The 20,153-nt window shown below is 42.9% G+C and overlaps 6 protein-coding genes, 4 non-coding genes and 1 pseudogene across 10 annotated transcripts, besides 16 other annotated features; 2 read left to right on the top strand and 9 right to left on the bottom strand.

Annotated features, from left to right (window-relative positions):
• Positions 1-977, bottom strand: Tc00.1047053503865.80 (annotated as a pseudogene; the record flags this gene model as incomplete).
• Positions 1-18,526: a sequence feature (heterozygous, Esmeraldo-like haplotype).
• Positions 983-1,012: a microsatellite.
• Positions 1,108-1,128: a sequence feature (AT_rich).
• Positions 1,204-1,258: a sequence feature (T-rich).
• Positions 1,352-1,376: a microsatellite.
• Tc00.1047053503865.70 (hypothetical protein, conserved) lies at positions 1,431-3,659 on the bottom strand (the record flags this gene model as incomplete). Its single annotated transcript, XM_804830.1, has 1 exon — positions 1,431-3,659. The coding sequence occupies one exon, from the start codon at positions 3,657-3,659 to the stop codon at positions 1,431-1,433; it is 2,229 nt and encodes a 742-aa protein (XP_809923.1).
• Positions 3,693-3,720: a microsatellite.
• Positions 3,876-3,905: a microsatellite.
• Positions 4,136-4,155: a microsatellite.
• Positions 4,771-4,831: a sequence feature (A-rich).
• Tc00.1047053503865.60 (hypothetical protein, conserved) lies at positions 5,024-7,036 on the bottom strand (the record flags this gene model as incomplete). Its single annotated transcript, XM_804829.1, has 1 exon — positions 5,024-7,036. The coding sequence occupies one exon, from the start codon at positions 7,034-7,036 to the stop codon at positions 5,024-5,026; it is 2,013 nt and encodes a 670-aa protein (XP_809922.1).
• Positions 7,311-7,345: a microsatellite.
• Tc00.1047053503865.50 (ankyrin, putative) lies at positions 7,366-8,469 on the bottom strand (the record flags this gene model as incomplete). The annotated part of the gene is made up of 1 exon (XM_804828.1): positions 7,366-8,469. The coding sequence occupies one exon, from the start codon at positions 8,467-8,469 to the stop codon at positions 7,366-7,368; it is 1,104 nt and encodes a 367-aa protein (XP_809921.1).
• Positions 8,505-8,527: a microsatellite.
• Tc00.1047053503865.40 (hypothetical protein, conserved) lies at positions 8,680-9,696 on the bottom strand (the record flags this gene model as incomplete). Its single annotated transcript, XM_804827.1, has 1 exon — positions 8,680-9,696. One exon carries the CDS (start codon positions 9,694-9,696, stop codon positions 8,680-8,682), a length of 1,017 nt encoding a protein of 338 aa, XP_809920.1.
• Tc00.1047053503865.30 (hypothetical protein, conserved) lies at positions 9,938-10,552 on the bottom strand (the record flags this gene model as incomplete). Its single annotated transcript, XM_804826.1, has 1 exon — positions 9,938-10,552. One exon carries the CDS (start codon positions 10,550-10,552, stop codon positions 9,938-9,940), a length of 615 nt encoding a protein of 204 aa, XP_809919.1.
• Positions 10,781-10,857: a microsatellite.
• Positions 11,350-17,550, bottom strand: Tc00.1047053503865.20 (hypothetical protein, conserved; the record flags this gene model as incomplete). The annotated part of the gene is made up of 1 exon (XM_804825.1): positions 11,350-17,550. One exon carries the CDS (start codon positions 17,548-17,550, stop codon positions 11,350-11,352), a length of 6,201 nt encoding a protein of 2,066 aa, XP_809918.1.
• Positions 17,576-17,603: a sequence feature (AT_rich).
• On the bottom strand, positions 18,038-18,109 carry Tc00.1047053503865.16. The gene has a single exon. It is a non-coding gene; the product is annotated as a tRNA-Pro (tRNA).
• On the bottom strand, positions 18,172-18,251 carry Tc00.1047053503865.12. The gene has a single exon (XR_008255218.1). It is a non-coding gene; the product is annotated as a small nuclear RNA (snRNA) U6 (small nuclear RNA).
• Positions 18,372-18,443, top strand: Tc00.1047053503865.8. Its single transcript has one exon. It is a non-coding gene; the product is annotated as a tRNA-Thr (tRNA).
• Positions 18,527-18,599, top strand: Tc00.1047053503865.4. The gene has a single exon. It is a non-coding gene; the product is annotated as a tRNA-Asn (tRNA).
• Positions 18,527-20,153: a sequence feature (areas merged during assembly that could not be assigned to a particular haplotype. This can correspond to areas where the two haplotypes were merged or to regions with more than two copies in the genome that were merged during assembly.).
• Positions 18,627-20,153: a mobile genetic element.
• Positions 18,644-18,808: a mobile genetic element.

Below are 20,153 nucleotides of genomic sequence, written 5' to 3' on the forward strand. Positions count from 1 at the left end.
AACAACGGAAACTACACTCCAGTTTGGTGCTTCCCAAAGACGGATTTTTTTCGCATACGTGCAACACACTCTTCTGCTGACTCACCAAACGCGCATACAAATGCGTCCCGATCGCTACCTTGAAATACCCCATCAGTTTTCATGTCTTTCTCGTCACCTGACCCCTCTTGGGCATATGACGGTGTAAACACCTCATCGAAATCAGCCGCAATTTTAAACGACCCATTGGGTAAACGCAATTTTGATGCCACCGGGTCACCCATCGACGTTGTGTCGTCAAGAATGACTTCACAGCGAAGCAAAAAGGGTGCCCTTTCACGAGAAGAGAAGACAACACATTCATCCACGGCAATGTTCACAATCCACTTGACGGGATCCGCGACACCCCCGAAAGGATAGATGATGGACTGGGTGCTCAATGAATTGTTGATTTCTTGTAGCTTTCTTTTTAATTCTGTTTGGCGCTTTCGCTTATCCGGATGTTGGCACAGCTGGGAGCTCAAGTGTGTGACGATGCTGATAAATTGTCGCTCTTCATTGTATAACTTAAGCCGCAATTCCTTCCGCATAATCTCCGCCTCTGTCACTTCGTCATCATTCCCGTCTCTAACATTCCCTCGGCGGTTAATCGCGAAGCTCTCAATTTTGTCCCGAATCTCCTTCACGCGGTCACCGAGCCCCAACGAGCCAAATATCTTCTGCACGGAGTCCACCGTCCACGACAATCGCAGCGCGGCGCTGAACGACTGAGCAGCTATCCAGAGCATAAAGTTGCGCAAAAGGTCCTGAACCTCCGCCTCGCCGTGAGTAATGCAAACATGAGACACCTGCAGCAGGACTTCCTCCAGCGTCGGGAGCGGGGTGTCATACAATTTGTTGACGATCAGAACCTGTTCGTCAAATGTGGCTGTAGAGAGGTCAAGTAACCGCTCCAGTAGCTCACGTCGCCGCAGCGACAAATTTGACGACGCCTTCATTCTTGTTTTTTTTTTTTTTTTTTTTTTTTTTTTTTAAGGTAGCATAGAAAAAGTAAAAATACACAAAAAAAAAAAAAGTTGGCTAATCGGAACCCGGTGTTTTAAAGGCATTCCAAGCACACTCCCGCACAAAAAATAAAAATAAAAATTTGCAAAGTTACTCACATTCATAAAGGTGCATATAAATGGATATATATATATATAACGCACCAATTTATCGTAAACTAAAAAAATAAAAATAAATTGAATAAAAAACATGTGAGGAAAAAAAAAAAAAAAAATTTTTTTTTACTTGTTTTGCCTCAGTTGAATATCAATGAGTAATTGCACATGGTAAACACAAAGCACTTTGCATATAACATTTAGGTAAACCCTTTTTTTTTTTTTTTTTTTTTTTTTCCTATTTACAATCAAAGAAATGGAAAGAGCAAATCACAACTCAAGTAAAAATTATCATTCCGCCTTCAATCCATGTTGCAACACGACCATCTCCTTCTTAAGAAATGCCTTACGCAATGATGCCGAGACCGTCCTCACCTTTTCTCGAAGCCCCTTCTCATCATCGGTGTACTGGGAAACAACCGCAACCGTCCTGGCCTCCGCAGGAAATTCTGGTAATAGCCGCATGGGGGTTCGGCCCTTCCCCACACCCTTCAATATTTCTTTTACATCTGAAAGTGAATTTATAGACAAGGCCTTTTTGCGCAAGGCATTTGCGTATGGCACATCGATCCGAGCATTATGTGGCTGTAAGAACTTTGGTGGTTCTTTTGACGTTGTCGATGCGCCCAAAAACTTTTTTTTTTCAAGCAGAGGTGGCAAATTATGGGTTAAGCGTGACAGAACAACTCCAAACAGATACGGAATGTTAGGCATATAGCCATCTGCATCTAGCTGGTGCAAAAAGAGAGTTGCCACAGCGGAGACAAACTCTTGAAAATGGATGGTGGCCTTTTTGCAAGTAACATTCCCAGCATCAGAGGGTCCCTCAATGCTCTTCCTCTCCAAATACATCTCCAAGAACGATGAACAGTCACCCCACGGAGCCAATAGTGTATCAACACATAATTCAATGCACGCCGAACTAAATTCTTCAAATGTCATCACAGCTTCCGTAGAATGACGCTCAAAAAGGCTTTTTAATTCTCGTACGTGTGATGCAGGAATCACCTCCACTAAGGGCGCTGCCACAAATAGGACATCCTTTGAGCTGAATATAGTGCTACCAGAGCTGTCACGTAATGATACCGATGCCTTAGTAATGGGAGAAAGTATTAGTTTACCCTCATCTTTAGATTCAACAAAATGAACATGCATTGTATCGACAGAAATATCCCACATGGAGGATGGAATGACCACTTCCACCCTATTGGACCCTCGCTGAAAAGCCATTACACGAATCTCATTTACATACACCGCACAACGCCTCATGCCATAAATCAAAACATCGTATTCAGCCTGGAATTGTCGATTCAACTCTTCTCCAAACAACGTTGATGCCAGTCCCGCAGTGGTTGCAGGTACGGGCCCAGATATACGCCTTCCATTTCCACCGTCGGGAGTGATATTAATCTTGTGAAACTGAAAAATACGTGGAGGGTAGTCCTTACCCAAATCCAGTGAGTCTTCAGAGCGATCATCAACAGTCAGGTTCCAACCCCCAATGATAAAAGACGACGTTTTGTCAATAGGCACCCTGGAGGGAAAAAGAAGACTAATAGCTGGAGGAATCGAGGCATATTTGTTGTCAAGTATAGGATCATCTACCATTGGTGCGCCTACAAACTTACTGTAGTAATCTTCAAAAACCGACCAAACCTTTGCTGTAAATGGTCGATGATGCTCATACTGCACCTCGTCAGAAAATGCCACAACACCCAACATCAGAAGCGCCTCTGCAAAGGAATCAAGTTCTAACGCCGTCACTCTCCCATTGGGGAGTTCCAAAGTAGAATATTCCATTAAATTATGAATGCCAAAGAACCCAGGGTAGTCAAAAATAGATCTGGCGCCTATTTGCTGAACAGGCGTAAAGTTTGGAAACACATCGTCCAGCATTCTCTCAAACGCACCACGGTAAATTCGACCATCAACAGCGTAAAGATTAAAAATTGGTAGAACAATAGAATGGGCTGATGAAGCCATAACATGTATCACAAACTGGTTGATGTAGGGTGTCCAGCCATTCTTCATGGGGCTCAACGAGATCACCGTCCTCTTTAAAACGAGACATCTACTAATCAGTGGTTTTAAAAAGCGGCGTCCGGTGTAAATCACACTTTCCCTCAAATGCACCTGGTCCTCGGCAGATAAAATGATGGCATCTAAAACAGGACATTTCTCCTCCAAAAGCTCTGAGCAGCGCTGCGTCTGATAGCATCTTACGCATACAACGTTCATAATGGAAAGAAAACCATCAAAGTCAACCGCAAGATCATGAAAGGGGAAATCTCCTTTCGTGGCGTCGCCGTTTTCATTGGGTCTCAGTGGCTTCCCGTGAAAAAGCCAAAGCGATTCAACCAAAAACTGATACACACCCGTTTTGGGGCCAAGAAGACCAGCAGAGCGCAGCAGCGTGAGTAGCCCAGAGTATCGCAAGCGTTGCTGGCGAATGGACTCGCCATGACTGAGAGCGATGTCAAAAAGTAAAAGCCAGTTACACTCCCCGCCTTTGATATCCATCCTGCTGTCGCGTTACTTCTTGGATATAAAATCAAAAAAAAAAAAAAAAAAAAGAGAGAAAGCAATAATTAAACAGGACGCAAAATGAATGAAGCATGTACATACGTTCATATATGAATTTTCCTTCCCTTTAATAGAACCTTCCATATAAGAACAGCAAGAAAAATACAATACAATGAAAAACAAAAAAAGTTAGTCCACATGGCTCTCGTCAACATATATATATATATATATATATATATGTATTTTTTACTGGCGTTTCTTTCTTTTAGAATATAAAATCCTAATTTGTCTTCAGTGGCCATGAAAAGACCAAAGCAAAAAAAAAAATTTGCACATTAAACACATTAAGCCACCTACCCAACATCCGTAGCAGCCAACAATCACCGCATTTCCCTCGTCATATAAGAAAATCCTCATTTCTCAATGTTCCTCCAAATGCTTGCAAACAAACGGCCTTCGCTGCTTGCTTGGAGAAAAAAAAAAAAAAAAAAAACCGTCCCCTCTCTCTCAAAGAAATTAAAAAAGGGGATAGGGCAAAAATGAACTTCAACAAAAAAAAACAAGCGGCAACTTCTCTCGTCTCCTAAAGTGCAATTCCCAGACGATCGGAAAGAATCCCAAAGAGGCCAAAAGAATATCCGGTAAAGCCGAACAATGGTGTTACATCTTCACAAGAAACTAAAACAACAGCCACAACAATATATATATATTTCTGTGTATGTATAACGCAAAGTACAGAAAACGCGCAATGGAAAAGATGCGTTATTGTATGATGGGTTCCATGGTGATGCCTGAGTCGACCTCATCGTGATGCCAAGGTCCATTCCCCCCGTATCGTCAGGGAAAGCCAAAAGCCAGCAATGTTACCCTCACGGGGTCGTGGTTGTTGGCAAAGGACTGAGGGCATCAACCAGCGTCCGGACCAGCTGCGTGCTGCTGGGGCACAGGTATGATACCAAAAGGTCTGGGGGCGCGTGTTGCTGTGCCGTCAGCAGTAACACATCTTGAGTCCAATCATGATTCTTTTAAGAGTTTTACTTCGCCACATTCCGCCCGTTACGCAAAGTTATGTTTTAAGGGAAAGCTGAAAAGAAATATTAACTTCAACTTCTTTTCCATTTTTTTTTTTTTTTCTTTTGAGTCTTCAATTTTGTTTTTATTTTTTTCTTGCTATGCACGCATCATGTAAAATTTTTCTCGCAATACCACCGCAAACGGTATAAAAATGAAGGGCCGCATAAATGAGGCAACTCAAAGCCCCACATTGCCTCCACACCATTGGAGTCGTTTTCTTTGGCTCACCATCTCAAAATTACAAAAAAAAAAAGACATTCCATCAAGTGCTTACAAAAACCAAGTCCTCATGACCACCTCTGGAGAAATGGATTTCGAAGTTCGCCTAAGGATCCTGCACTATCTTCCTTTGCCTTCTCGGCCGCAACAGAATTTTCGGCAACCAATAAACTATGGCAAAGATCACTCGATGGTCCACTAGGTGACGGGCCATTCTGATTTAACCAGACTGGTTGCGGCGGCCTGAAAGGGACAGGTCCCGTAACTCCATGCTGCTTTGGCGTTCCCCCAAGTTGCAACGCACTTTCCTCCCCTGGACCTGGCAAAAATGGTTTAACTAAAGGTTTTTTCGGGAGAGCAGGAAAAGAAGTCTTGACTTCACTGTTGACGGCTGGTTGGCGACGCACAAGCCCTGGGGCAGTGTTTCTGTTCGCCCCCTGGGATAGCGCACTGTTGAGGGGCAATCCATTTTCAGACTTTTCACTGCCAATGCTGTGGTGGCTCCCGCGTTGATCCTCCTTCTCTCCATTTTTGCCATGAAACTTTATTTTATCCACCTCCCTCTTCTCTTTTGGAGCCTCCCGCATCCTATTGATCACACTTGCCAAGACTATTAGAAGCAGGGCTCCAACCCAATTCCATACTCCCCAAATTTCAGCGGGAATCGCCTCCTCTTCACCGTGCGGTTGACTCCCAAAAAACGGTCTACTACCCTCTTGCCCGGTTTTGTTGCTCTTCCTTTCGGATCCGCGAGGCGGCTCGTCTTCAATATCCAATTTCTTGCCCAGAGTGTTGACGGCAACAGCCAATCTTGACGTGGCAGCATGAAGATCTGAAAGGGCTTCATGGCAGCTGGTGGATATCGTCCCTGCCAAAAAACAGAATTTGTTGATTTCTTCCCTGGCTGCATTCACAGAACTTTCCAACTCATCTGTCTGAAAAACCAAGATCCTCAGAAACTCTAGTCCCTTGTTTCCCTCGGAATTATACCTCTTCAAAAAATTTTGCGTGTCCTTCTCTGATTGGCGCCTCTTCTCCGCTTCTTCCTCCGCTTGGCGCCTCTTCTCAGCTTCTTCCTCCGCTTGATGCCTCTTCGCCGCTTCTTCCTCCGCTTGATGCCTCTTCGCCGCTTCTTCCTCCGCTTGGCGCCTCTTCTCAGCTTCTTCCTCCGCTTGATGCCTCTTCTCCGCTTCTTCCTCCGCCTGGCGCCTCTTCTCAGCTTCTTCCTCCGCTTGGCGCCTCTTCGCCGCTTCTTCCTCCGCTTGGCGCCTCTTCGCCGCTTCTTCCTCCGCTTGGCGCCTCTTCTCAGCTTCTTCCTCCGCTTGATGCCTCTTCGCCGCCTCTTCCTCCGCTTGGCGCCTCTTCTCAGCTTCTTCCTCCGCTTGGCGCCTCTTCTCAGCTTCTTCTTCCGCTTGATGCCTCTTCTCCGCTTCTTCCTCCGCTTGGCGCCTCTTCTCCGCTTCTTCTTCCGCTTGATGCCTCTTCGCCGCCTCTTCCTCCGCTTGATGCCTCTTCTCAGCTTCTTCCTCCGCTTGGCGCCTCTTCGCCGCTTCTTCCTCCGCTTGGCGCCTCTTCTCAGCTTCTTCCTCCGCCTGGCGCCTCTTCTCAGCTTCTTCCTCCGCTTGGCGCCTCCTCTCCGCTTCTTCTTCCGCTTGATGCTTCTTCGCCGCCTCTTCCTCCGCTTGATGCCTCTTCTCAGCTTCTTCCTCCGCTTGGCGCCTCTTCGCCGCTTCTTCCTCCGCTTGATGCCTCTTCGCCGCCTCTTCCTCCGCTTGATGCCTCTTCGCCTCTTCCTCCTTTGCTTCAGCTTCTGTCACTTGGCCTTCAGTCAGTTTTCGGAGACGAGCAACTTCCCCTTTTAGACGCCCAGTCTCGTCTTCGTTGTTATCCGGTCCCCCATTCTCTTCATGCAGCATACGAGCCCTTCCTTCAGTTGGTTTTATCACCGCCGATGGTGAATGCCAAACCCCCTCAGTATCCTCTACTGAAGACGCATTTGTCACAACAGCCAATAAAAGTAAACATAGACAGTAGAAAATATACAAGCACCATGGTCTGCCAATCATAGCATGATAAAGCATCGTTATTTGTGAAGACCCCTTTTCGCTTTTTTTTTTTGCTTTTTCTTTCTAACAAAAAAAGAGTCAGAACAATCAATGTAATGCTTACCAGAACAATGGATCAGGCGATTCAGACCAAATATTCCAAAAAAGGAAACAAATCAATAGCAAACCAAGGCACGGCTAAAGAAAATAATCTTGCAGCGTAGGAAAAGCAGAATACGATCTCATCAATAGTAAATAGGGTAAAAAAGCATTAAAAATAATCGCACAAAAAAAAAACTGGTCAATGTTGAAAAAACGAAATAAAAAAGAAAAAAAAAAAAAAAACCGGGATGCCTCCAAAGAAGCTACAACTTTATGGGCACGGAAAACTCCATGGTGTCACCAGGGAAGCAGCCTATCCTCGGAGGCTCTGTACCAACCGTCTCAACACCAGTGCCAATGCGCATCGACGTGCCTCCAATACGTTCCGGTTTCACTGGAGGACGGTCCTTCAAAGATGTTGGTATCGCGGGAGGCTCATCATATCCGACCTCCTCAAGCGAACGACACGGGCCATTTGATATTACCGCAAGAGGATCGCACGAGCCGGATTTTGGATGGGGTACAATAATTTCAACGATCTCAAGCGGTTTCGACTCCTTGACTGGCTCTGGCAAAAGATAATCAAGCCTGTTAGGTCGACCGGCCGCAACAGTTTCTTCTGCCTCTTCAAGAATCGACTCAGTAGATTTGATTGGAGGAGGACGTAAACGCAGTTCTTCATCAGCCCTTGCTTTTGCAATAACAATATCTTCAAGTTTGCTCTTTAACAGGACAACCACATGCTTCAGTCCTCTCTCTGAGGCAACATACAGAGGGTTTTTGCCGTCAATGTCACATACATTTTGGTCGGCACCGGCCTTCAAAAGTTGATACACGGCATCGTGAAGACCGGCTTTTGCTGCCATATACAGAGGAGTTTCATTTCTGACATTCTTGGCATTCAGATTTGCACCACTTCTCAAAAGAATGTCAATGATGGCACAATTGCCCGTGCGAGCAGCCACGTGAAGAGCTGTTTCATCATTATTTCCGTTTTTTGCGTCCACATTGGCACCATACTCAAGGAGTAACAGCACAACATCAATTTTGCCGTTGAAGCACGCAATATAGAGCGGAGTTTCACGATCCGGGCCCTTCAAATCAACTTCGGCACCAAGATTCAACAATTTCTTGACAGTGGGGCAACCCACCTCCCTCTTCATTGATGCATAATATAGCGGGGTGTACCCATTGGAATTCAGTGAATTCACATTCGTCGGTGAAAAAACCTGCTGCATCGCGGCAAGGTCCTGTCGCTCAATAGAATAGAATAGACTCATGTTCATCGACACGGCTCTAAAATCGGAGAAGAGGGAGAAAAAAAAAGAAGGAAAAAATGATGTTGGTGTCTTTTGTTTTTTTTTCATTTATCCAAGGAAGCAATCGCCAAAAATGAAAGCCAAAAATAAAACAAAACAAAACAAAGATGCTTTTATTTTCATTCACTTATTTACTTATGTTGGCATTCCTATGGGAATCAACAGAAAATGAGACAACATCATTTACTCGGAAAGTTCTATTGGTCAGCCAAACCAGAGCCTAACAAAAACAACAACAAAAAACTCGTCATAAATAGTTCAAATTTCTCCTTCCACAAAGCAGTATTCCAATGCATATGCCTCCGTATTACAATTTCCGCTGCAGGTAAATACAAGAACATTCCCAAAGTGTAGGGAGTGTTTCTTCTCCTCGTTTAACCTCGTCAAAAAATAAATAATGGGCGACGTAAGCTGGAGCTCGTACCGGCGTTTTTTCCCGCAATAAGGGCATCGTGGCGCAACAATTGAAATTACGGATAATTGCAATGGCTCCCGGCTAGGGCCCCATCGCACACACTGTGAAGGAACCCTGCCGATTCTTTCCACGTATTTTCGCAAAAGTTTTTCATGCAACGGCTCATCAGCCTCATCCAAAACTGTCGTCTCAACGACATCTTCGCCGTATTTTCCCTGTGCCTCATGCAACTGGATATTGAAGGGGGCAGACTTTGGTTTCACTTTGGGAGGCTCCTCAAACACTTCAAGCGTAAAGCATGGAAAACGCATACCCCTGATAGGTGGCTTTGATCCGGGAGGGGCGAGTGGGGAAGGCACTTCGGTACTGCAAATGTCATCAGCAATCGCTTCATTTACAATGCTTCTGTTCCCACGTTGTTCCGTAGCCATGTTTGATTTAATGCTCTTATCATCATAATCCCATCCCTTATCCATCCCATCTCCCCAGTCCGCGCTTTCTTCGAAAAGAAGTCGTTTGTCCTCGCAGCCTCCCTTGTCGTTTCTCTGCGATGCATTTTTGTAAGAAGGATTAAAGTTCTGAGATCGAAGAGCAAAACAAAAAGTGCTCTGCTCAGTACTGCACGTGGAGCAAGTGAGTACGTACAGCAAACGGTCGTAAACGTCCAGAGGAGCGTAAATCTGAGCCAATAACGACACTGCGTTCATGCTATTACACTTGGGGCAACGAAACACACTATAATCTGCCGTCTCTCGAAACAAGGTAGCTGTTCCACCAATTCTTGAGGTATAAACAGAACATAGATCTTCGCCAGCAACATCTACTGGCTTCCCAAGCCAAACAGCATCTTTCATAGCCATCCTACCATTCCTATTTAGAAACACACACACACACACACAAAAAAAAAAAAAAAAAGCCAACGGATAAAAGAGGTTAAATTAAAATAATTGTTCACTTCAGCTTTTTATTTATGTATAGTTTTTGTGTGTACATATTATATGATATTGTAAGGAGTGTTGTATTCAGCAGTCAAAAAGAGGTTCAAAAAACGTCACTGTCGGTTGGGAAAACAATCGTAAAAACGCTCAGTCTCACTAGAGTTCATTGAAACAATTCGGTTAATGACCGAGTAAGCCAATCGCCTCCATATGCCTCCTTTAGATAATACGGGGCATTATGAGGGCAGTGACTCACCACATCAGCCACTGTACACCTTTGAAGGGGAAAGAGCTCCTTTTCAGGTGAAGATCCATCAACAGAAATCACGACACCATCATTAACAATTGTCTCGTGAAATTCCGCGCAAATTCTTTTCGTGCATTTTCGGAAAACTCTTACGGGATTTTGCAGACTCACTCGAACTGTTGATGCAACACCAAAGCAGCGAGAATCGAGTTCATTCATCATTGCCACAACTTTATCCGTGTCATCTGACCTCTTAAAACCAATGTCAAGATCCGCATCCCAAAGCACTAGCCTTCCAAGTCTCGTAGATCCCAGAAGAGTGCCGTTTTGTAACCAAAAAACAATTTTATTTTCTTCAAGAAATCGCATAGAACATGTTAAAGCATTACGAAACGCTGCCTCCCTGTCGTAGTAGACATGAAAACAATATGTCACCGCCACGTACACAACAATTCCCAGAAGCATCACCACGATCGCACGTGTCCAATACAACCCAAGGTTTTCGCCACTTTTGGGATATTCTTTAATCATGATGGGCTTAACTTTTTGGTTTCCTTTCTTCCTAAGAAAAAATTTGATGGAAATCTTTTAGATATCGTCAAGCCGTAGAATAACCCTGCAGAGTAAGGAAAAGAGAAACAGGGAGAAAAGATTGCCCTACTAGCAGAAAAGATATATATACACGTACGTAGTCAAAGCTGACAAACCCATTTTTTAAAAAGGCATCTCCTTTCCCATTCTTTCCAAACTTGTGGAGGAAATAATAATAACAATAATAATAATAATAATAATAATAATAATAATAATAATAATAATAATAATAATAATAATAATAAGTTCAATGCAAATTGTACAGGTGATTCTCCTTCCTAATTGACACCCCCGCAAAGCATTATTTTTTAGCCAAACCTGGATATTGAGCAAGCAACAGCATCTCTTTCCGTTTTTGCTCCCGTGCACGTGCAGACGCCAGTTCGCTCTCCAATCTTGCTATTTTCAAGCGAAGCCGCTTGCAGTGACCACACTCAAAGCTTCCATTCAGTACCCGTGACAATGGAACGAGAACATCGTTCAATGAAGAGGCATTCTCTTCTTGAAGTACACGTCTGTCAATAAATCCTAAGCTTTTCTTAATTGTCATGCCATACGAATAAGGTGGGCCTTGTAAAAACTGCACTGAAAGGAAGAAGAAAAATACCCAAAAAAAATAAAAAGAATATAATAAAACCCCCGTGATTGCCCCAATATTATAGTTCGACAACAACAAGCTGCAGCAATAATTGATTTCATTTACTTCGAAGTTGTATTAGAAAAAAACGGCGCGAGACTTATGAATGGAGCACTTGTAGCAAAACGGATAGAATTTCGCTCGCACAGACGACGGAATGTTCCTCTGAAGGCCGAGCTAGACACATATTTTTTAGCTCCGACAAAAACATTTTCAACGCAGATCCACAACCAGAGACCTGGAACAAATAATGAGCCATTGCTACTGCCAACATGCGCAGTTTAGAAAGTTCGGGAGGGAAAAGCAGAACCACAGTAATAAGAGAAGAAACATTTTCATCTATTACACCAAGAAAAGTGTTCAGTATAGCACAATCCAGCCACCACCAGCAGCGGCCATCTAAGGAAAAACCGTCTTTTCCAAGACACGCCTCAAACAAAAGCCGTGTCGTGTACTCAACTACAGACCAACGGGCGATCAACTCAGTGTTTTCCCTTACGATTCGCTTTGAGATTGCCTGTAGTTCATACAAGAGCAATCGCTTGAAAATCAACGTAAAATCAAACTTGTTAATTGTAATAAACAAGATGTCCTCTTTTTCCAGAACATGTGCAATGAGTTCATGGACTACGGCAATTGCGATATCACCGTTGTTTGAAGAATTACCGCGAAGGGAATCCAAAAACGCGATCACCTGTATGCGATTATAATCCAATTCCCCCGACTCAAATTCATTATATGAACCACGAAAAACTAATAACGCTGCAGTCACAAGGTGAAGCAGTTTATTCCTATTCGTTTTAATTCTTCTAGAAAACGCTGATCTCTGGTACGACAAGGGCGCCTGATTTAAAATATCTGCGCATGGTTTCAACTTTGAAAGCCCGGGTTTCGCATGAACACACGTCTCGGACATTAATGGAACGGTTATATCGCTTCTTCCTCTTTCAAGAGAAGTCAGCCCCAAAAATCCTCGCAATCTGTACCAATGAGTCTGTCCAAGAGCCGTTATATGAGTAATACACTGCAATGTATAGTATGCATAGCGCTCCAATCGTCGTCCGGAACTTCTGTTAAGAATCTCATTGCAAACTGCTTCACATACCCTCACTGAGAAAAGTTCCTCCGGAAGCATGGATAGAATACTGCATGCACTACGCAGCATCTGCAAAATGCCAAAACTAAACGAAAGACGTCCCCATTGGCTAGACTCCAAGTCATCGAGCAAACGAGTTATTATGATAAACGCCACGGGTTCAATCTCTTTACGGTTAGACGAACCAAACATGGCAATTGCAGCAGTGAGCGCACCCATATAAGAAAAGATGTCAATTGAGAGCAGTTTTCTTAGGATACTCACTGCGTCAACATATCCAGCCAATTTCTCACTTCCCGCCGTAAATAGAGTCAGCATGATTGTTGTACACGCACGTGTATTCCATTCATCAAACAGAACGATTGACCGATTCGAGTCGGGCAATAATCCCACATTGGAACAAAGAATATTGTGATGAATAAATGCATTGTCTATACAAGAAGCAGCGTATTCACGGTACCAAGCGTAAATGCACGGAAGAATTTTTACCGCAATGGTATCATTATGCATGTGGAAATGCTTCAACAGAGACAGATTCCCTGAAATAAGTGTCGTCAGTAAAAAATATATATCGGATACACAATATGGAGGAATTGTGGATGTAGTTGCAAAAATTGAGTTAATCGCGCTAACGTAAAGATGAAGAAATGAAGGAAGCACCTTCTCCGCTTCATCTCGGGCATATGTATAACATCCAGATAATGGGAAAAGATGCCCAACGGTGTGAATATTCCAATTTCGTGCGTTTGTAAACAAGGGAAATCGGGCATAAAGTGAAAATACGGACGCGTTGCAAAAAGAGTAAATTCTCAAAGTCGTGTCTAAAAACATTAGTTCCAAGGGAAAATCCGCATACTGAGACAAGGCATCCACCAAAGCCATGTGTACCTTGGGTTTGGAATAGCACTCATCCGAAACGACCGTGTGTAACAATAAACTTGTGACAAACCAAAATATAATTCGTTGTTCATCTCCATCAAATTGACAAGAAACACCAAATTTCAAAAAGTGTGGAATAAAATTTGCATGCATCTCCTGGACAAGACTTGGGGGCAAGCCCACTGTCTGATTAAGCTTGCATAAAAATTTTAAAAAAGGCATATCCAAAGACCGAAATCTTTCTTTCCCATAAAAAATCAATTGCCATACAGAAAGCCTACAACATTTTACCACCAACCAGAGAACAGACTCATTCATTCCTTGATTCAAGTTCAGTGAACAAAGAAAAATGGAGACCACGTGCTTTGCTATAGATTCAACGTCCTTAAAATCTACTTCTAAGCACTGATTAATAATACTTAATACTGTGTTTTGTAACTCTTTTCCCTCATCAGACTCATGTTTTCCATCCAGAACTTCCTGCCAACCATCATCCCCAGTGGGAGCAACAAGAACTAGCAAAAACATAGAACAGTATCTAAGAGAAAGACTCCATTCATCACTTACCGATATTTCATGAAGTAGTTCAATGATTCTCTTTAAGAAGGAATTTAATATGGCCATATCCACTTGTAATGAAGCAACACCACCCCTTATAAGCAGCTTCGTCAGCACAGTCAATTCCGTTGATTTTAGTCCTGCAAGTAATCCCAACTTCCCCATCTCAAAAAAGATATCCTTAGCATACCTTTCGGAAACAGATTCCAACAACTCTGCCATTATAAAATTTTTTGATCCAATAAAATGAAAAAATACCCCTGGTGATTGAGATACACCAAAAATAAAAAGAGGTAATAAAGGCATTGCGGCAAACAAATCCTTTTCCTCTGTGATTTCATAAAGATCAAGCGATGTTTTTTTTGATATAAATAAAGAGCATTTTATCGTTGGAAAGGCTAGGGCTTTACAAATTAAGAAGAAAGAAACAATGGATATCGTTCCCTTCTTCATAGGTACTGGAATCAAGAGTTGAGGAAATGAAGAAAAGGCCACCCGTAAAAATGAGGTATTTGTTAATATACCCTCTGGTATTTCTAAAAAATTCGACCGAGCAGCATCGTACAAGGCTCTACGAAGTGAAATACTATAACGTTCATCAGAAATAAATTCCATTGTCTTTAAGGAACCTGCAGATTGCGTCCAACCCCAAGAAAAAGAATCAATAATATGTGCAAGAAGATCATCATATAAACCCAACACCGCTTCGTTAACCGAAAAATTGGCCTTCTCAACAATTTTATTATTGGGATCCATATTTTCAAGAATGATCAATAAAATTTCCAAAAAAATCTCTTCACATGGTATTGTAAGAACTGCCTCCACAGCACGAGTCGCAAGTGATGGATCTAAAACACAAGCACACAACAGCAAAGGAAATGAAGTTTTCTCTGTTATAAAAGAATCCGGCACAAAATTCGTACAATTACCAAAAGATATGGCCTGACAAAGCATATAAAACTCCGAAAAAAACTCGTCGCTACACGAGTTTTTTTTGTAAGTAAAACCATCCAATGTTTTTAATGCCGTGGTAATGCTTAATTCATTTATTTTACGATTCAAATTTAATATACGAACCACAATATCTCTACATGTACTAAAAGCATCACTTTCGAGGATTTCGTTAGATTGATCAATTACGTATAAAATGTTTCGCCATTCTTCTTCTCCACATATGGTACCAACGCGAGAAGCGTAAATGGAAGACATAAGTAGCTCCAAAACATCCAAAATGGGTTCAACCACCGTTGCTCCATAAACTGCATTGTAGTAACTTTGATTAGATACAATGGAAATCATGCGTTTCACAAGCAAAAAATCCGTGTCCACTGCGAGGTAAAATTGTGTCTTCTGAGTGCATGTGTCGGCCTGAATAAAAAGTTTGATACAGCCAAAAAATTCTTTCCCAATAAAAGCCAAATCAAAATCTAAACTTCTCGTTAAAATTTTAACGATCAAAGGTATCCATTTTTCAGATTCATTGTTTATTGTGGCAACAGATTTTTCGAAAACATTATTCTCATTATTGAAACCAAGCAAAAGCATCAAAACTCCACGGCATCCTCTCAAAGAAACGACAGGAGTATACCCAGCCAAAATATCCAAACAACATAATACATTGGAATATAAAAAACGCAGGTGACTAATAAATACAGGAGAAGAGCCTCCAAAAAAAATAAGCTCCAAAAAAAGTTCGCTCACGTGTTCTACAAGTTCAAAAAAATGTGTTGTCCGATAATGTTTGGCATTTGTAAGACCAGATAAAGTCGATAGCGCAATCATTTTTTCTAGCCCATTTGGTAGCTCTTGCCAACCCAAATATAGTGAATGTTTTTTTTTTAATACTGGTATTGATATGGGGTCTAATGCTTTGCAACATCGATATAAAACATTCCAAATATAGTTAAAGAAGCGTTTGTGTGTAAAAATATCAAATAAATGACTCACGTTGCATCTTTGCAAACAAAGCGTAGCTGCCCGTATCAAGGAAATGTATACGTCAAAGGGAAAAGATTCCATAGAAAATAGTATGTCCTGAATACAAGTAAATGCCTTGTAAAATGTCTCTTCAAGAAGAATATTACCCATGGTAGAAGGGTAATAAACGTTATATATGCTAGAAACACTGATTAAGCATAATCCTTCGCAAACACAATGAATGTAATGATAATGTTGTTTTGTAGAGCTTTTTATTTCAAATTCCAGTTTTTCAATTAGAAATGAAATTAATTGTGATACATTTCGCAAATAACAAATACAACTCTTCTTATTCCGAGGTAATAAATTTTTAATGTATGGGCACCCTTCAAAAAAATTAACGCTGCGGAAAAAGGGCTCCCTAAAGAATACCTCATCCAGTACAAACTCATTACACCATTTGAGAAGGATAATGTATGCAGAATCATTGATTTTTTTATCCAAATCTTGTGTACAGTGTATCACATACGAAAAAGTGTTCATTTCAATGAATGGGATTTTTTGAATCAGTTCAAGCAAATGTATTTGTACACATTTCATGGAATGAAGAGGATTAGTAAAATCCAAGCAAAAATGCAAAACATGAAAAAAAATTTTGTATATATCTTTCGGTATGATTTGAGCCAAGGCAGTGAGCAAACAAAGTGTCCCAGAAACAGTACACCCACATTGAGACTTCATATACTTTTTGAAAAGGTTGTAGGTATGAGATAGCAGTTTCTTTGCTTCAGGGATGTTTATGTTATTCATTGAGGCAGCGACAGCAGATAACATTTTGGATCGAATCATTGGATCTGGATATTCTACCAACTTCCAAATCAATTCTAATTTGCTTGTCCAATGAGGTTTTACTAATTCGATTAGGTTTAATAATGGTAAAATTAGAATAGGCCTGGTTTCTTTTTGAGATAAAATTAGACAAACACGTTCAATAATTTTAGCAGATAAACTCAATTGCCAGTTAAAATCCCACTGTTTCATTTTTCCATAGCATGAAATAGCTACTGGAACTATCAAATGTTGCAAAGGCTCTTCAAATAAAAGGGAAAGGAGCCATTTTTCAATACGTAACTTGGCTTGAGAAACTGTAGAGTGCTCAAATGGTGTACTCGATAATTTTTTAGCCTGACTTATTAATAGTGGCAAGCTAGCATCTAAAGTAATGCAACTCCCAAGTAAATCGCTCTTCGTTTCTAAGGTGTCCATTAAATTCGTAAAGGAACCACAAAAAGGTGTACTGGCCACCAACTGAGCCGCCATGAGTGCAGCAGCTCGACGTCTTTCTGTTCGCCCAGATTCCAATATTTGTTTTAATACATTCTCAAAAATAGCTTCAGCGATTTCTTTCTCTGAATATGTTCCAAGTGCTTCTAATACAGCACAAAAGCTTTTCAGAAATATTTCATTTGTTATGATATCATTTGTGCTAGATAATATCCCCAAGACCTCTTTTGCAAACACTCGAAAGGCATTTGAACGTTGTGGAATACCTATACGATCCACAATATTTCCAAAGTGTCGCAACAAACTCAATTGTACCCGTGGTTTGGAAGACCCTCGCAGACACTGAAGAAGTACTGTCCAAGAAGTAGAAAGCATCCGTGAAGAGTGTAATGCTATCATTGTTCCCATCATTTGATCTCCTTTTTCATGATGCACTGTTCCAAGAAGCATCCAGATTTGACGGAGGTTATGATTGAGAAGAGATGGATCATCCACGACAGTTTTACTGATCTTGCCAAGACGTTTTATTTCTTCTGTCGTGAAGATGTGTACATCCTTTGAATTCATTGCAAAACTCAATCTACCAGCAATCAATTTTAATATTATTATTATTATTATTTGTTGATCTATTTCTTCCACAACCCTTTCTTTTTTGTTGTTGTTGTTGTTGGTTTGTTTTTTCGTTCGATCAATAATGAAAAAAAGACTCGCAAAGGGGCGCAACGGGGGACAATGGAACGGAAAAATCCAGGGCTCAATGAGGGGACCAATGCTGTTAAGCACCCGTCCCCCTTCATAGCCAGAAAAAAAAAAACAACAACCACTTGAAATAAAGTCCGGGAATCGCCGGGCCGCGTCGCGGGCAGACCCCGGAGCTGAGGGCGGCAAAGATACAAAAAAAAAAGTGGTGGGAAACAAACGGAGAAAACCCTTTAGGTTCCTCAGCCATTGCCAGGCATTCCTTTCCGCCTCGTGGCGGACCACGGGATTTGAGCTCAAATGCCAAAAAATTTCAATTTACTTTTTTGCCGAGATTTAAAAAGAAAAAAAAACAGGGCCGCTACGGGAATTGAACCCGTGACCTCCTGTACCCGAAACAGGAATCATACCACTAGACCAAGCGGCCAACAACCAACGCCGGCCTTTAGAATCTTTAGATGTGACGAAATGCGCGAAAACAGAAAAGCCATATCTCTCGAAGATTGACATCAGCCTTGCGCAGGGAGAGTGCTAATCTTCTCTGTTGAATTTCCAGATTGTGGATGTCCTTCGCTTTGACACGAAGGCTCCGGAACACCAAAACCCCAAAACTACCAAAGTTGTTTAAAAAAAGCAAACATCGTATTTGACAAATGTTTTTCTGCGGTAGACTAAACACGTTCCTGCGTGGCCGCTTAGCACAGTGGCAGTGCACCACTCTCGTAAAGTGGGGGTCGCGAGTTCGATTCTCGCAGTGGCCTGCTTTTTCTCTTTTTTTTTTTTAAGAGAATAAATAAACAAGGATTTTGTTTCTTATCAGTGGAACTTTTAGAGTTGTGACGAATCCTCCCTGGCGCAGTCGGCAGCGCGTTAGGCTGTTAACCTACAGGTCGTTGGTTCGAATCCAACGGGAGGAGTTTTTTTCGCACCATTTTTTCATTCTCGGGTGCTGTTTGGAGCAAATGATCGTGGGAGAGCTGGCTGACTTAATTGATGTATGTTTATATCCTGATAAATAAATGCATTCTTTATGATACTTTTCTGCCGTATGAATCTTTTGGGAAGAACGAGACTTTGTAAGGGCAGGGAGCCGATAGAGGCCAAATAATATTTGTTTTTTTTTTACAGACACAGCCAGGTAAGTTTCAGGAAATGGCTTTGGTTCCCTACACACCCTCTAAGTGGTGTGGTATTGGCTCCCGTCTCTGGGACATGGTGTGCCAATGTGGCGAGGCCCAGGTGCAGATGACGTTCATTAATGGTAACCAGGTGTCGGACGAGAAGTTAACTGTGGCCGCATCATCGACAGGCTTATGCGCGTTCCATGGACCTATCTCTAAAGCATGGCAGGATTCCACTCTTATTGGAAATATTACGAATCTACGGGCGCCTCAGATCCCTAATTTTGAGACACAAGCGCTCCTGCCCGCTATGGGGGCAGCCCGGGAGTTGGGGCACCAACAAGGGCTCATCACTGCTGAAAGGAGCGCCTGAATTTTGATTACGCTAACGCCGTCGCGGGCATGCAGAATCGGAATGCTCAGCTCAACTCGCAGGTTGAGGAGGCGCATATTAACCTATCGGTGAGGGAATCCAATATCGCCGGGGCCGGCAACCAGGTCTCAGAACTACAACAGCAGTTGGAGAACACTCGCGCACAATTACGGAAGCGCGAATTCAACATGGGAAGGCTCACGGGTCAACTCCAGGAACGGGAGGCACGCCATAATGCACAACAACCCGCGCGGGATGCGGAGACGGCGGGGCGGGACGAGGCCCCCGCTACTCGACACGTCGCCAACGGTGGCGTATCTACACTACCGCATCAAACGGATATCTTGATGGCTGGAAGCGTGCCTGGCAGCGCGGCCCGACACAGTTCGGCGACTTACAGACTCCCTCACGGCAATGTTGGGAGACCACATTTCCACCCCTCCACGCCGTTGCCTTCCCGCACTTCTCCCCTGGAAGCCCAGTCACCCATGGAAGAGGACCGCGGTTTCTGCACATTCGACGTCACCACGCGGCCCACGCGTATATGGAATGAGGGCGCCTCCGGAGTCGTTTTCGACCTCCGGTGCGCATACCAATGCTGGCAACAGGACGACGAGCAGGTTAAGCTTGTCTTTGAAAATTTGGTCGAGTGGATCGGCGTGCTGGAAGGCGGGCAGGATCCCACCGATCGCTTCATGAATTTGGGGAGGTCCCTACTGAATACATTCCGGATGCGGCTCACGATTGCATCCGATCCCGGCATCCGGCTCTCCAAACTGCGCGCCCGTCTTTACACCGCTGTTCACCAGACGGACACCAATGCGAAGGCAGCCCAGCCTCTCGTCGATCGGCGAGAAACCCAACGCACTTTGCGATGACAACGATGTCATACCTATGGACACGAGGCATCTACATGCAACGTGCGCCCCAGAGGGAATTACTCACAATGCAGGCGCCCATGAAAAAACGGCAGTGGG

Source organism: Trypanosoma cruzi, genomic scaffold (genome assembly GCF_000209065.1).
Source record: "Trypanosoma cruzi strain CL Brener 1047053515983 genomic scaffold, whole genome shotgun sequence".
NCBI lineage: Eukaryota > Euglenozoa > Kinetoplastea > Trypanosomatida > Trypanosomatidae > Trypanosoma > Trypanosoma cruzi.